This window comes from Marmota monax, unplaced genomic scaffold (assembly GCF_021218885.2).
Source record: "Marmota monax isolate L192 unplaced genomic scaffold, Marmota_monax_Labrador192_F-V1.1 WCK01_AAM20220418_F8-fsc00078, whole genome shotgun sequence".
NCBI classification, from domain to species: domain Eukaryota; kingdom Metazoa; phylum Chordata; class Mammalia; order Rodentia; family Sciuridae; genus Marmota; species Marmota monax.
The window spans coordinates 24219-40699 of NW_026694865.1; the positions used below are offsets into that span (position 1 = coordinate 24219).

Consider the following 16481-nt stretch of genomic DNA (forward strand, 5'->3'; position numbering starts at 1 on the left):
TGTCTTACGTGTCTAGGAACAAATTTTGTTTAAAAGTCTTATTTCATCCAATATTAGTGTAGATACTCCAGCTTTCTTTTGGTTTCTGTTTGCATGTTATATATGGGAAGTTTGAAAATTTATATTTTTTATATATTTTCAACTTATTTGTCTTTGAATCTCAAGAATGTATCCTATAGGTAGCATGTAGTTTGATTAAGTTTTGTTTTTAATCCTTTGCCAGTTATCTGCTTTTGGATAGAATGTATAGTCCACTTCTATTTTATGTAATTACTATTACAGTAGAATATTCTTATGCTCTTTGTTTTCTGAATGTGTTATGATATTTTTCTTCATCTATTTTCCTAGTACTGGTATTGTGTTAAGTAAATATTTTTTATGGTACCATTTTATTTCTGTTGGTATTTATTTTATTATTTTCAGTAAATTTTTAGTGGTTTCCCTGGGGATTATAGTTAATATCTGAATTTGTAACAGTTGTGTTTGGATTAATAACAACTAAATTTTGATAGTGTACAAAAAATTGTATTTCTGTTGATCTGTTCTTTCCCATTTTGTGCTGTTATTTTCATGCAGATTACATATTTACAGTGGTACATTCATTAACTTAGATTTCATAATTATTTCTCAGTGCGGTTTAAGTTTATTAGAAAAAGCATTACAAACAAAAAATGTATGCTTTCTTTTAAATTTACCTATGTTTAAATTTACTGGTACTTTTACCAGTGTTTTTATTATTTCTTTATGTTTAGTTAAATCTTCCTTAATACCCTTTTAAGGGCCTGGAGTTGTGGCTCAGCGGTAGAGTGTTTGCCTACCATGTGCGAGGCCCTGGGTTCAATCCTCAGCACCACATATACAATAAATAGATAGATAGACAGATAGATAGATACATACATACATAAATATCCAACTACAACTAAAGAATAAATATTTAAAAAAATACTCTTTTAATTCAGCCAGAAAAACTCCCCTTAATATTTTTTGCAGGGCCCAACAGCTAACTATGGAATCTTAGTTTTTGTATATTTGAGAATGTTTTAATTTCTCTATGATATTTAAAGGATAATTTTCTGAATACGTAATTGGTGTTTGACAGGTTTTTTTCCGCTGAAAGCACTTTGACTGTGTTATCCCTTTGCCATAGTTCCTTATGACAAACTAGCTGTCAATCTTATTTTAGAATATTTTGATAAGCTATAATGCTTTGGTGCTTCCAAATTTTTTGGACTTATCTTTCAACAGTTTTGGTTTGCATAGGTGTGAAATTTTTTGAGTTTATCCTCCCTGGAATTTGTTGAGTTTCTTGGATGTTGAATTATGTTTTTGCAACCTGACAAATATACCTGGAAAGAACAACTTAGAGGAAGAAAGATAATATTTAGCTCATGATTTCAAAGGTTTCAGTTCATGGTTGGCTGGCTCCATTGCTTTGGACCTGAGGAGAGACCCAGTATCAGTGTCAGAAGGGTGTGTTGGAGGAAAGCTGGCATGAACAGAGAAGAGGGAGAGAAAGAAAGGAAGACAGGCGCAGCGTGCACAGACATGTGCGTGATGGTGCAATGCTGCAGTCTGGCTGGGCATAATCAGGAGCCACTTGTCAAAAGAAACTAACTTTATTTTTAGAACCACACACGCCAAACAAAACAGCCTCTCAGGAAAAACCCTCAGAGCCTCAACTGCCACCACCGGCTTTCCACAAGCCTCTCTCTCCCACACAAGCTTCTCTCCACCTCCCACAATCCTCCTGCTCTTGAGGCCGATTGGCTGGGTCACGTGGGCGGAGCCAAAAAAGTCCCCCAATGAGCATCTCCGTGGTCTGAAAGGGCAGGGAAACAGCCCAATGAGCATCACCGCAGAGGAGCCAATCAGCTAGATGTTGCTGGGGCTGCTGTGAGCCAATCATCAGCTGGCAGCTGGAAGTTTGCTGGCAGCTGGAAGTTTGCTCGGGCCCCTTCGGCTGTGGCTCTCAACAGTGCAAGATAAGAAATTCCCTTCTAGAGCACACTCAGTGACCTACTTCGTTTAATTTTGCTCCAGCACCTATGTTTCCACCACTTTCATTCAGCTGTTAATGGAATAAACCACTTGTGAAGTTGGAGCCCTCTTGATCCAATCACTCAAGTCTTGGGGGTTGCATTCAAGTTCCAAACCCTAAGAGATGTGCAGATTGTTTTCCATCACAAGGGGTAGTTTTTGCTAATTATTTTTCAAATATTGTTTCTGCTCCCTATTCTTTTCTTACATTGGGCTTCTCGTTTTATATATATACATATATATATATATATATATATATGTATATATGTAAAATATAAAATATATATTATATAATATATATATATATTGTTCTTTTTAATGATGGACTATCTGAGACTGTCCATTTTTCTTCATTTTTGTTCTTATTCTTCTTCAGACTAGTCTGATTGACCTTTCTTCCTTCAAGTTCAATGATTCTTTCAAGTTCACCAATTATTTATTCTGCCTATTCATATCTATTATTGAACTCAGCAACCATTTTACAAAAATTTTCATTTCAATTATATCTTTCAATTCCAAAATTTCTTTTTGATTATTTTCTTAAATAGTCTATTTGTTGAGATATTATTGTTATACTTTATTTCACTAAATAGGATTTTCTTTAGTCTTTGGTTATATTTAAAATAGTTGTTTAACAGCATACTCTAGTGATAGAGCCACATCAGTGTTAATAGCAGTGCAACTCAAAATAGCCAAGTTATGAAACCAGTTCAGGTGGCCATCAGTAAGGTGGCTGAGTAAAAGAAATAAAGAAAGAAAGAAAGAAAATGAACTTATAGCATTTGGTGATAAATGGATGGAACTGGTAAGTGAAATAAGCCAGTCTCAGAAAATCAAGGGCTGAATATTCTCTCTTATATGCCGAAGGTGGAGCAAAGTATGGGTAAGAAGAAGTGTGTTGGGGGGGTTGGCTATCAGATCAATAGAGAGGGAAGATCAGAGGAGTAGAAAGAAATTTAAGGGGAAGAAGGAGGGACAGGAAAGGGGGGGAAATGCACAAGGAATTTGACAAATTTATGCAATGTACATGTATAAATATATCACCGTGAATTTCATTTTTATATATATCTCTAAAGCATTAATTAAAAACATATAAGTGATTGCAAGGTAGACTCGTAGAGGAGAAGAAGCAGAATAGAGGAGGCGGGCAGGGTGGGTACTAGAGGCTGAAATGGAATAAATTAAATTTCATGCATGTTTTACTATGTAAAAATGAACCTAATATTATTTACAACTATAATGGACCAGTAAAAGGAAAAAAAGGACTGGGGGATATAGCTCATTTGGTAGAGTGTTTGCTTCGCATGTACAAGGCCCTGGGTTCAATCCCCAGCACCACACACACACATAAAAAAGGAAAAAAATAGCTGATTAAAATCTTGTGATAAGTGTAATGTCTGGGATTTCTTAGAGACAATTACTAATGATTTTTTTCTCCTTTTTCTACTTTGCTATATTTTCTTATTCCTTTGCGTGTGTCATAATTTTTTATTGAAAATTGGACATTTTAAATCATATAATGTAGCAACCCTGGAGATGGATTTTTCCTCTCTCAGGTTTTGTAATTGTTTTTATTTCTGTTTGACTATTTCATGACTTTTCTGAACCAACTTTGTAAAATCTGTATTTTTTTTTTGAGTGTGATCATTGAGTGCTTATTTCATTTAGTTGTCAGTTAATGATTGGACAGAGATTTCTTTAAATGTTTGGAAATAAATAAGTCTTTTACTCTTCACCACAAGGCTCTCCGTGTATCTGATGAAGGTTGTGCCTTCAATACTCAGCTGCTAGGCATATTTTAAATCCACCTTAGTCTTTATTTCTTGCTTGTCCAGACCTTCAAGGTTAGATAGAGTTGAGAGTTTGTACCTCAACTGGTCTTTGTACGTACAATCCTAGTCTAGTACACAGCTTATGCATGTGTTTGGTCTCTTTGATTGCCAGAAATATATTGGAACTTTTCACCTTAAGTTTTTTTTTTTTTTTTTTTTTGTTAACCTCTTATTTACCCCAACTATGTGAATTCCATCAGGTCATATAAAAAGAGACTTGAATATATGGCTTCTTTGAGGAAAAACCAAACAATTAGAATATTGGTATTTAGGGAATGAGTCCTTGAATAAGCTTCAACCCTGTTACATCCCTTCTGGTGGTTGCCAGTCTTCTGGTGGCCACCATGATTGCAGGCTGTTGGTTTTTAAGACTACTGATAAATTGGTGAAATTGCAATTTTTGGGGACTGGGAATACCAAGGATTGACTCAGAGGCACTCAACCACTGAGCCACATCCCCAGCGCTATTTTGTATTTTATTTAGAGACAGGGTCTCATTGAGTTGCTTGGTGCCTTGCTTTTGCTTTGAACTTGCAGTTCTCCTGCCTCAGCCTCATGGAGTAGCTGGGATTACAGGCATATGCCATCATGAGTGGTGATCGTTGCAATTTTTAAAAAATTTACAGAGTTATGAAGAAGTTAATTCTGACAAATTTGCAAGTTTTCTCGTTTTTTTATAAGAACGACATTTTGCTACCTTTGTTCCTCTCCTTTACATTCTGAACCTAAAACATCATTCTCTTTTGTAGGAAAACTTAAATATTGAATCCATTACATTTGTATTAAAAATTAAGCCCTTCTAATTCATTTTACTAAATAATGTTTCCTCATTTTTTCCTGTAAAATGAATACTGTAAATCCCACATTCATTTTATAAGGCTTTACTTTTCTTTGTTTCCAATAGGAACTATCATGTATTCTATTACCTTCTGGCAGGAGCAAGTGAAGAAGAGAGGTTAGCATTTCATCTTAAACAGCCAGAGGAATATCATTATCTCAATCAGGTGAGATATTCAAGAAAAGCATTTTGAAATGTAGGGCATGTTAAATTTTCATCCTTGAAGAAAGCTTTTATTTCCTAGTCTTTTCTTTCCCAAACCTGGTAATGGATATTAACTAGCATTTTCATACATACAATTTAAAAATTTATATGATGCAATTTTCAAATATACAAATTATCATCACCCTTGTGTGTTAAAAATTAGTTATATGTACTCTTTCTGTGTTTTGTGATGGAATATAATAAGTTGCTTATTGGTATTATTCCGTATGAGAAATGTGATTTTGCCAAAGTGATTTACTTTTTACAGAGTAATGATTGTCCTTTATAAAGGGATTACCTGAAACCTGATTTGCATGTTTTACAGTCTTAATGCAACTACCTCTTTGCAGGATGTTATGACACTGATTTAAGAGTTTGACTTTACAATTTAATGAATTTTTTTTTTTTTTAAACATTTAGTGTGAAATTCCTCTAACTGTGTGTGGTGACACGTACCTGCAGCCTCAGACAGGAGGATTTCAAGTTCAAGCCCAGCTTGGGCAAAATAGTGAGACCTTGTCTCATTTTTAAAATGAGACAAAAAAAGAAAAAAATTTGAAAGGCAAATGAATTAAAGAATTTAAATATTTCTTTAAAATTCAATATTTACCCCTAAGCTTCCAAAATAAGGAGTGATTCTCATAATTTTCATAACATTGATTTCTCTAATTTTATTCCTCATATTAACAAAAATTCTAAAACCAGTATTAATGGAATTGCTATAACGGGACCATTTAATAGATTGTCTCTCCTTATTTTTTGTTTGATGCAAAATATAATGTCTATGGAAAAAATTTCTTTATGGTAATTAAAAAATACATATGTAGATTTTTAAATTAATTAATACTTTAATGATGACTCAAAGATTATAGGTTGTATTCAGTGTTATGAAAGTAACACCTTAGATTTTTCCTAAGAGTGTACTGTATAACTTATATTTCTTAATCTTGAAATTACATGTTAATATAATTTTCCTTAGCTTTATATTAATATATCAAGAATTTCAAAGTTATTCAAAATACCATTTATATATGATATAATAATAGACATTTTTACCAGGCAGAATTAAGAAAATTTAAAAAAATTGCCAATTCTGTTTCTGCTTTTTTTTCCTTCTCTGTTTAAATTACTTGCTTGGTATTTGGGTGATTAAATATTTTCTTCTTTGCAAGGTAGTAATCATCCATAAATGAGTTGATAGTTGTTAGTAGTAGGAAATCCAGAGTTCTGTTTCCTTCTAATATCAGTATTCATAGGATGTGGGATTTATCAGTTGATGAATATCAGAGTCAGTGGACAGTAGCATATATGGGTTGGACAGAATAATATATGATCTCCCGTGATCTGAATGCTTCTTTCTTATTTTATATTGCTATACAAAGTAACTTCTATTTAGATAGCAGTAGTGCTACCTGCACATAACATCTAAGAGATTGTTAGAGAAGTGTACCATTACTTAATAACTTCTGCCTAACTAATCTGCCTTACTTTCAGATAACAAAGAAACCCCTCAGACAGAGCTGGGATGATTATTGCTATGACTATGAGCCGGTCAGTACAAGTACCTAAATATTATGTGTTCCTGTTAAAAGGCCCTCATGTTGCTTATTTATATACATCTTGAAAACAGTTTAGGAAAGAAGATCAGTCAGTATTTGATTTCTCTGAATGATTGATTTATATGTATATGGTTTGATTAAAACCCAGTTTACAATTTTGGATATTTTAAAATTTGCTAATGTTTAATCTACATTTAGTATTTATTTTGATAATGAACTGCAGCATTGTTATGTATGGATCTGTATGAATTATGTTATTTTCTCTGAGATTTAAAAAAATTACTATTTAGCTGTTTTATTACACCACATATTATGAGTAGTGATTATTTATTTAAAAAAAATTACGTTATTCCTGTTTCCTGTGCCAACAATCTTTTCACAAAATGAATGCATGTATATTTTTCTTCTTTTTAAAAATTGCATAACAGGCTACTTGGGTTAATAAAATGTTTAAAAAGTTAAGTATTGAAATTCCTATAAGATTTTTAGGGTTTAAATTGAGTTATTTAAGGGCTGGGGATGTGGCTCAAGCAGTAGCGCGCTCGCCTGTCATGGCGTGTGGCCCGGGTTCGATCCTCAGCACCACATACAAACAAAAATGTTGTGTCTGCCAAAAACTAAAAAAAAATATTAAAAAATTCTCTCTCTCTCTCTCTCTCTCTTAAAAACAAAGGAAAAAAAATTGAGTTATTTAAGGACATATAAAACGTAATAAAAATGGGTAAATTGAGCTTTACTTGTTATATTTTATAAAGACAAGTTTGTAGCCGTAAAAAGAACACAAAAAACTTTGTTGATTCAGTTTTTAATTAGATAAGATGTAAAGGCTAAAAACACAGATATGTTTATTAATAATTAATGAATTAATTTATTAAATTTATTCCTGGAAGCATAACATGTCTTAGTCCTTGCTTTAAAAATCCACAGCTTTAATTCTCTCTGCATGTGATTATAAGTTCCACTAATTGCAAAAGTAATCTGTTTTCTGGGGCTGGGGTTGTGGCTCATCAGTAGAGTGCTTGCCTAGCATGCACAAGGCCCTAGGTTTGATCCTTAGCACCACATAAAAATAAATAAATAAAATAAACTACAACTAGAAAATAAATATTAAAAAAGTAGTCTATTTTCACTTTAGAATGACCAATCTGTGTGGATATTAATTTCTCTCTTAGGTAAAGTTTAATTACATTACCATTTCACAATCAAGAAAAGTTTGATTTTAGATATAACATTTTGAGAAATAAATTCTATACATTTAAATTTATAAAATTCTGATGAATTTTTATAGACAAATTTTAAGTTGTTTTGCCATTGTTAAGATGCTCCTCCTTTCCATCTTTCCCTTATTACATCAAGTGAATTGGTTATCTTTGGAATGTAGGCAGGACAGGAACTGATCTACATTTGTTCAGAGATGGTGTAAGTAATGTTTAAGAATTTGGGCTCTGAAGTAAAGTACCTCCATTTAACTAGTTTTGAGCTCCTCAGAAAGGTTGCTTAATTCTTTCATTCTTATCTTAAGGGGAAATATTAATTTGAACAATGCATATGAAAAGCTTGATAGAATTCTGAACACTAAGTGCAGAAAAACTGGTTGTTACTGTTTGCTGCCATCACTGAAATTGTTATCCATCTTTTCTCTTGAGAAGATTTTTATGACCTTAATCTAATCTTTTAATATTGCTTTCATCAATATTCTCCTGCTTATTGTATTTTCAAATCTGTTTTAGTTTGAACTTTGATTATGTTCTGATTCTTGTTCTTACAAGTTGGTTAATAAATCAGTCATTCTGAATATCCTGTAGTTTTAGCCTGTTAACACTTAACTCTGGTACATTTGGGAACAAGCTAAACTTTCTTTTCCTGTGAATTACTAGAATTTATGTAACTAGCATTATATCCTGAGAGGATTGTTGAAGGACTGTTCTACCATTTGTGCTGCATGATGTATATATTTTGTAATGTTATATGAGTGCTCCCAAGGGAACCTATAGTGAGAAAATTGATTTTTATGAGGTAACTGTTGTTAGCTATTGAATGGTGATTTAATTCCTTTTAAGGGTTACCCCTATTAAGTAAGTGGCTTCAGGGTTGTAGGGAAGAGAGCACAGGATTTGGAAGTGGTTTATAAGATTTTGACTTTGGGCAAGTTTTTAGAATTCTAAATGTTTTCTTGTCTATAAATGTATATTAATTACCTCTGTGTTCTGAGGATTTAGTGCAATTATACATATCAAGTAGATATTTAGTAAGTACAGATTTTCCATATTCAAATGGTATAATCTACTTAAACAGAAGTTATTTTTATTGCTGTTAACATGTCTTAACCTTTGTTTTCTCAGTTGTAAAATGTGGAAAATAAATACTGATATCATTTTGTTGGATGTCTACTATCCTTCTTTAAAGCTGGTCTATCAATATAAATGGTCATTAGTATAAATGGTCAGTTTCACCTGATTGTTTTATTTATCTGAACTAAGCTTGGAATTTTAGGGTTGAAATACGAGGTAGGATTTTAAGATTAAATGATTATGTATTTACTTCAGTAATTCCTCTTGGGGTTGACTTGATGCTTGAGATCTGCAATGAATAAGACAGATTCATTGAGTTCTTTATGGAGCATTACCTAGGAAAATAGGCATTTATAAGCCTAAATGTGTTTGACTCTGTAAGTACAAAGTAATGTGAGAACATGTAGTAAAAAGGTTTTAAAGATTTAGATTACATCCACACTGCGTTACTGTTTGTTTTGGGAACTGAAATGTAAAGGTTAAATAAAATAATGTTTTTATTGCTACTCCATAACTTTTTTACTGACTCATATGTATTTTTTGAGAATTTCATAAAAACTTTTACGTGTATTTCTTTCTTTCTTTCTTTGCTTGATTGCCATGTTATTTTTATTCTTTCCTTAGAAACTGTGAAATAATAGAAATATAGCTAATAATATAATACATAATTTAAAATGCTTCATATTATGTAAATCTATGATCTTATTCTCACTCACATTACTGCCTGTTCTAAGATTTATTTTTGTATCACCAGATTTAGTTCAGTGCCTTGAATGTGATGGGTACTTGTTAAATTTTATTTGTTGAATAAATAACATTTGCTCGTAGACTTGAGCTCTCTTAAATAATATGAGTCTCTTAATTCTTCAGAATTACTTAAAATCAGACTTGGTATTAACATACCTTGTAAGTACCTATAACACTCTATTTTAAGTAATTTTTGAGATTTTTGTCTTGAAAATTGTGAAAGGGGGAGAAAAGGTAACTTACTGGTATTTTCGTAGGTATGTGTTTACTTTGCATACCTCTGTAGTCAGATAGGAAATATAATGAATCCAGGTATGTATAAATAGTCTACCAATTTTAATTTGCATTTATACATACATGTACTTATCTTAAATTACCATATTTCTTAATGGTCTACATTATTTAATAGTAATTTTGATTTTTTTTCTCTTTTTATCTAACGCAGAATTGCTTCTCGGTGGAGGGAGAAGATTTGAGACATGACTTTGAACGCTTACAACTGGCCATGGAAATGGTAGGATTTCTTCCGAAGACAAGAAGACAGTGAGTTTATTTCTTGTATTTGTTTTTTTTTTTTTTTTTGTGTGTGTACTGAGGATTGAACCTAGCTACATCCCCACTCTTTCATAATTTTTATTTTGAAACAGGGTCTAAGTTGCTGAGGCTGATATTGAATTTGTAATCCTCCTGCCTCACATTTGCTGGGATTATAGGCAAGTGCCATCACTCCTGGTTATTTCCTTTGATTCTTTCAAACAGGTTTCTAACTATTGCCTCAGCTGTTTTTTTTTTTTTTTTTTCTTTTTGTTATAAGTTCTTTGAGAATCCAGAGAAAGCTGGAGCTCTTCTTTTTTGTAAAATGTACAGCCATAAACATTCATTGTGCCCCTGAATGCTATCCATGCACCTTACTTTAAAAAAACAACACACATACAAAATTATTACTGTATAATGCTACTTTTATAACTCCTCTTTTTCTGTATCAGTGATCTTACTGTTATGCATACCTGACAACAAAACACAATTTAATTTTGATATGCAAATTGAAACTTGTTTTCTTTAAAGCTCTGTTCATGTCCTGCCTTTTTTGAATGAAAAATTTCCATAATTGTGCTTTGTTATTACCTTCTGTATTTTAAAAATATCTGACCTATAGTATAGTTATTTACTGCCATCACCTAATATAAGGTTATATTCTTGAGGCTGGGGATATATAGCTCAGTTGGTAGAGTGCTTGCCTCGCTTACACAAGTCCTTGGGTTCAATCTCCAGCACCACCACCAAGAAAAGTACTTTTTGAAAACAGGGATTTTTGTTCATGTTTTAAAATATTTTTTATGTTGATTTATAGTGCTTTGGATTACTTATATGACATAATTGTTGATGGATCACATATTTGTGTGGGAGAGCATTAATGTGCTGATTATTAAATCCCAGATGTGGAAACAATATAGTTAGCTACCATATAAACTACCACTAAAAATAATTGTTGAAAAAGTGGGTCGTGAATTTGTTATGTTTTTTGACCTCCATTAGTTTTTTTTTTTTTTTTTAGTCATGGGGATTGAATTCAGGGGCACTTGACAATGAGCCATATCCCCAGCCCTATTTTGTATTTTACTTAGAAAAAGAGTCTCACTGAGTTGCCTGGCATCCCCCTCTTTGCTGAGGCTGCCTGACTTGCATTAGTTTTTATGTTTCTGTTGATATTGAGTTTATTTTCTACTGTATTTCAGTAAACTTTAATGAATTATTCCTTTATAATGTATATTTTCTTTGAATCATGAGAGTGATTCAAACATTTAAAAATTTTATGTTATTTGAAAAATTAGACTCATGAACTGGATGTTGATTCAAAGTATATCTGGTTCCTAAAGCAATATTTTTGCTTTATTTAGAATACTTCCTAATTTTAGGAAGACAAGTAGTTATTTTCAACTGGTAAAGGTACAAAGTTATATGTATTTAAGAGATTCAGAAAGGGCTTTTAAATGAAGTGATTAGCTGTGTTAAATGCCTCTGAAATGTCAGATAATCTCATATCTCTTCCTAGCTGTGTGGAAGTCCTTGGTAACCTCTGAGATATATTAGGGGGTAGAAGATGCCAAATGTGGTACTAAGTAGGAGTAACAAGGTGAAAACAAGTGATTTAATATTTTACTAAGCTTACTTTGAAGAGAAGAACATGTTGAATCTCAGCAGTTTATTTAAAATAAGAAAAAGATAAAAATGAGAGTATTTTGATAGAAAGTTCTTCTAGTTCAGGTGAGAGAGAGTTAACTGGGGTCAATGGGATAATAGTGCAAAGGTAGATGAATTGATTATTTACTGGAGGAATATGTTCCTCTGATGTAGGAACTAGGCACACGAGAGAGGATCCAGTTTAGAGTATTTCACAAAGGGGTCTAATTATTAGATAATATACCACTCTGGCCTCATACTTAACAAAGAAAAAGCATTTTAAAACATGATTAATCATAAAAAAAATAGCCACAGATAACTGATAAAAATGCAAATTCTGAGGCCTTTCCTTCAGAGATTTTGTTTCAGTGTTTCTAAAATAGTATGGGGAAAATGCATTCCAGACAGAAACAACAGTATTTGTAAACACATGGACTTGTTAAAATACTATAACAATTTCAGGCAAGAAATCTCTTGAGAGAAACAATATGTGAGGTGAATAGGGAGCCTACATCCTGGGAACAAAATGTTACCCCTTATACATCAGATAGAGCTCTAATCTTTAGGGTATACAAAGAATTCAAAAAGCTAAACACCAAAAAACCCCAAATAACCCAGTCAACAAATGGGCCAAGGACCTGAACAGACACTTATCAGGAAATGATATACAGTCAATCAACAAATACACAAAAAAATGCTCATCATCTCTAGCAATCAGAAATGCAAATTAAAACTACTCTAAGATACCATCTCACTCCAGTAAGAATGGCACCCATTATGAAGTCAAACAACAAGTGCTGGCGAGGATGTGGGGGAAAAAGGTACATTCATACATTGCTGGTGGGACTGCAAATTGGTACAGCCAATTTGGAAAGCAGTATGGAGATTCCTTGAAAAGCTGGGAATAGAACCACCATTTGACCCAGCTATTCCTTTTCTCAGTCTATACCCAGAAGACCTAAAAACAGCATTCTACAGGGACACAGCCACATCAATATTTATAGCAGCACAATTAACAATAGCTAGACTGTGGAGCCAACCTAGATGCCCTTCAGTGGATGAATGGATAAAAAAATGTGGCATATATACACAATGGAATATTACTCAGCACCAAAAAATAATAAGATTATGGCATTTGGAGGGAAATGGATGGCATTAGAGCAGATTATGCTAAGTGAAGTTAGCCAATCCCAGAAAAACAAATGCCATATGTCTTCTCTGATATAAGGGGGGGTGACACAAAATGGGGTAGGGAGGAGGAGGAGCATGTGAAGAGATTACCTCTAGATAGGGAAGAGAGGTTGGAGGGAAAGGGAGGGAAAGGGGAATTGCATGGAAGGTGGAAGGAGACCCTCATCGTTATATAAAATACATGTATGAAGATGTAAGGAAAAAAAAAAAAGAATAGTGTCACCTTAGATTGGGTAGAGAGAAGTGAGGGGAGGGGAGGGGATGGGGGAAAGGAAGGATAGTAGAATGAAATAGACATTATTATTACTGTGTGTACATATGTGACTGCATGACCAATGTGATTCTGCAACCTGTACACTCAGAAAAATGAGAAATTATATCCCATCTGATTCAAATGTAAAAAAAAAAAAAAGAAATCTCTTGAAACAACTACATAACAAATGGTATAATACTGGAACTAAGGTCATGTATAGCACTTTGCAGTAAACAGTGACTTTTGATTTATTTGTAGTTATTCTCATGTTTCTTGTTTTTCTGAAAACTATTTGTACTGGTATTTTGCTTAGCAAGAATTTTAAAATGAAACAAGCTTTGAGAATGCACATTTTCAATTTGTAAGTTGTGTTTTTATTTTTACAGGATATTCTCTCTCCTCTCAGCAATACTACATTTGGGTAATATCTGCTATAAAAAGAAGACATACCGGGATGACTCCATTGATATCTGTAATCCTGAAGTTCTGCCTGTTGTATCAGAATTACTAGAAGTGAGTGATGACATTTTCAATTAGCAAGAATTTTAGAATGTAAAATTCTTTTTTGTATAACTATTTTACAGATATATGTGGATTAATGCTTTTTATTAATGATTTTATTAGATAGTCTTTCTTAATAGTGTTTCTAAAAGATGGAGATTCTCCTGACATCTGCCTTACTTTACTATTGAGTGTGCCAGAATTTATAGACAGTTGTGTTTTCTCCTCTGCCTCTACTTGCTGCACACATTTATAATTGCTCAATTTGTTAGATAGGATGAATATTTCTACTCTAGACTTTATAAGATTGTGGAAAAATTTATGTTTATTTTGCTTTTTCCAAATCTGAGATTTTTCTTCTCATAGTGAAGATTTTGGTTAGGTTATTTTACTTAAAAATGGGGTTTTGGGGTAGGTGAGTAAAGATAACTGCTTTTTTCTTAATGGGTTGAATATAATTTGAATGTTCTCATCTTCTACTCATCTTTCAGATTCACCCTATAAGATGGAATGTTGTTTCTTACAGACCCTCTCATCTGACAGATCAAGGAAAAATATATGTATATTCTAACTTGTGTATATACACATATCTTTAAATATTTCTATGTGTAATCCACTGCATCTATATAAAGCTAACTTCATACTGAAGTTTCTAAAAATCCATTCCTACACCAATCATTTATTCTCTCACCTTGCATATCTGTTAACTCTCCTCAAACAATGAGAAACCTTTTTATACTCTCTGCCATCCATAAATGTGCAGTTAACAATGTTCTTTTGTAGTAGTTATTTGTGGGAAATAACTTTCTCAAATTGAGTATAGTGCCTATGGACAGTTCTTTTTGTCTTTAGTCCTAGAGATTCCACTAGTTTCTAAAGTTGCTTAGATTGTCATCTTTTCCTATCTTCTTTCTTGAGATTTTTTTCTTATATTTGTCATATAGTTAGTAAAGTCTCTTGTCATGGTCTTTCCTGGAATTTCCTAATGTCTTGATAATTAAAGAAATTTACATACATTACTCTGTGCTGAATGGGTTTGACTAGGACATGAAGCCAGGTATCCCCATTATAATGTTATACAGAATAGTTTTACAGGTCTAAAAATTTCTCTGTACTTCACCTATTCAACTCTTCTCTCTAAGTTGGTAACAACTTCTGATCATTTTCCTGGTGGTATAAATTTGTTCTTAACAGAATGTAATATAATGTAATTGGGATGATAGAGCATATAGGTTTTCAGAATGATTTATTTTATTTAGTAATAGGTGTTTTAAGATTCATCCTTGTCTTTTTGTGGCTTGATAGTTCATTTCTTTTTACCTCTGGGTAATATTCCATTGTATGTGTGGGTATACTGCAGTATGTTTATCCATTCACCTATTGGAGTTGTCTTCTTTATTTACAGTTTTTGGCAGTTAGAAATTATAGCTTACTGTGCCTTTTAGAAGTTGAAATATTAATATTTTCAAATCTTGGTTCATTTGCTACTTCATTGAGAGTAAACTTATTAAGTAGTCTAAACCAACTCCCTATACATAGAACATCTCCTTCTAGTTGGTATAGTTTGGGTTTTGTAGTATAAAGTTAATTGTTTTCTAGTTGTGTCCATTAGAAGGCTGCAGTGCTCTTGGAGAACCGTGGATGCCTCTTTCCTATTTATGTAAGCACAGCACGACACATGACTGGGCATTGCTTTTAGTTATAATGAAATGACATCCTGGAGATAGGGGCAGGCAAAGGGAGTATCTTAAATTGGAACTAGACTCACTCATTGGAAAGAATTTTTATGGGGAGATGGACTGTGGTGCCATAAGATTATAATTTTGAAGGTCTGAAGGTCAGAGAACAAAGAATATTTCAATCAGGCACTTCAGGTGATATTTTGGTCAAGCATTTGGTGGTGTTATAATACTGGACAATATGACTGGTTGATGTTATTTATATCCAGGCCTTCAGCAAGTATCAGAGATTCTAGACCTAGTGAATTATTCCTTTTCTGGTGAGACACTGATAAGTTAGTCCAGGCAACTTCAAAGAAAAAGGAGAAATCAAATTCTGAGAATTGGAATTACCAGTATCAAAGATGTGATTTGATAGCAGATCTTACTTTTAACCAAACTACTTAATACAAACTACTTAAATTTATTCTTTTGTGTACTTTGGACTAGTTCTAGGACTGAAGGTTGGTATTAAATAGAAAGAAAATAGCTTCAAATTTGTCTACCATGATATGCTGCCTGTAATTAGGTCTTAGAAATTATTTTAAAAATTGATTGCCACTAGTTGTTTAAGATTGATAATAATTGAAGCCTTAAAGCTTTGGGGAACTGGCTTAACTTAAAATTTAAGCTCCTTAGTTAAAATTTATTATAATTTCCCATTTTCCTAAAGTGATTCAGTTCAGTGATAAACATAGGTAATTTTGAAGAATAGTTTAAAGGTAGTGATTTAATTTTACTTTTTCTAGTTTTTAAATTTGTTTTCTCATGCAGCAGTGAATATTTTTATTCTTGTGTATACAAAGCCTATTTGGATAGATTTTGCTGGTGAGATTAAGTGAAATGTGAAAAATCTCCAGTAGATTTATTGTAATTATGGAGGATTTTTTTTTTAGAACCATCATCATTACCAAAAGCTGTTCAGATTTTTTATCAGATTTTGTATCTTGAGTATATTTTAATATCTGCTCAAATATTATAAAGAACGGGTTTTTAATTTACATACAGTTTTTCAGTTAGATAAACATGAAATTTTGTACATTGAATAGTGAATCTATTGGTGTTGGGTTTGTATTGATAACGTAAAAATTTTGAAAGTCATATGTGTATAACAAAATATTTAGGAAAT

At 32.5% G+C, this 16481-nt stretch overlaps 1 protein-coding gene across 1 annotated transcript in view; it reads left to right on the plus strand.

Annotated features, from left to right (window-relative positions):
* LOC124080573 (unconventional myosin-IXa-like) overlaps positions 1–16481 on the plus strand; it is a gene marked incomplete at its 5' end in the record, with an annotated part of 209726 nt that overhangs the window by 13827 nt on the left and 179418 nt on the right. Inside the window, 4 exons of the mRNA XM_058573300.1 lie at positions 4774–4873; positions 6406–6462; positions 9954–10051; positions 13520–13646. Of these exons, the coding sequence (XP_058429283.1) occupies positions 4774–4873; positions 6406–6462; positions 9954–10051; positions 13520–13646 (382 nt within the window). The remainder of the gene's footprint in view (positions 1–4773; positions 4874–6405; positions 6463–9953; positions 10052–13519; positions 13647–16481) is intronic.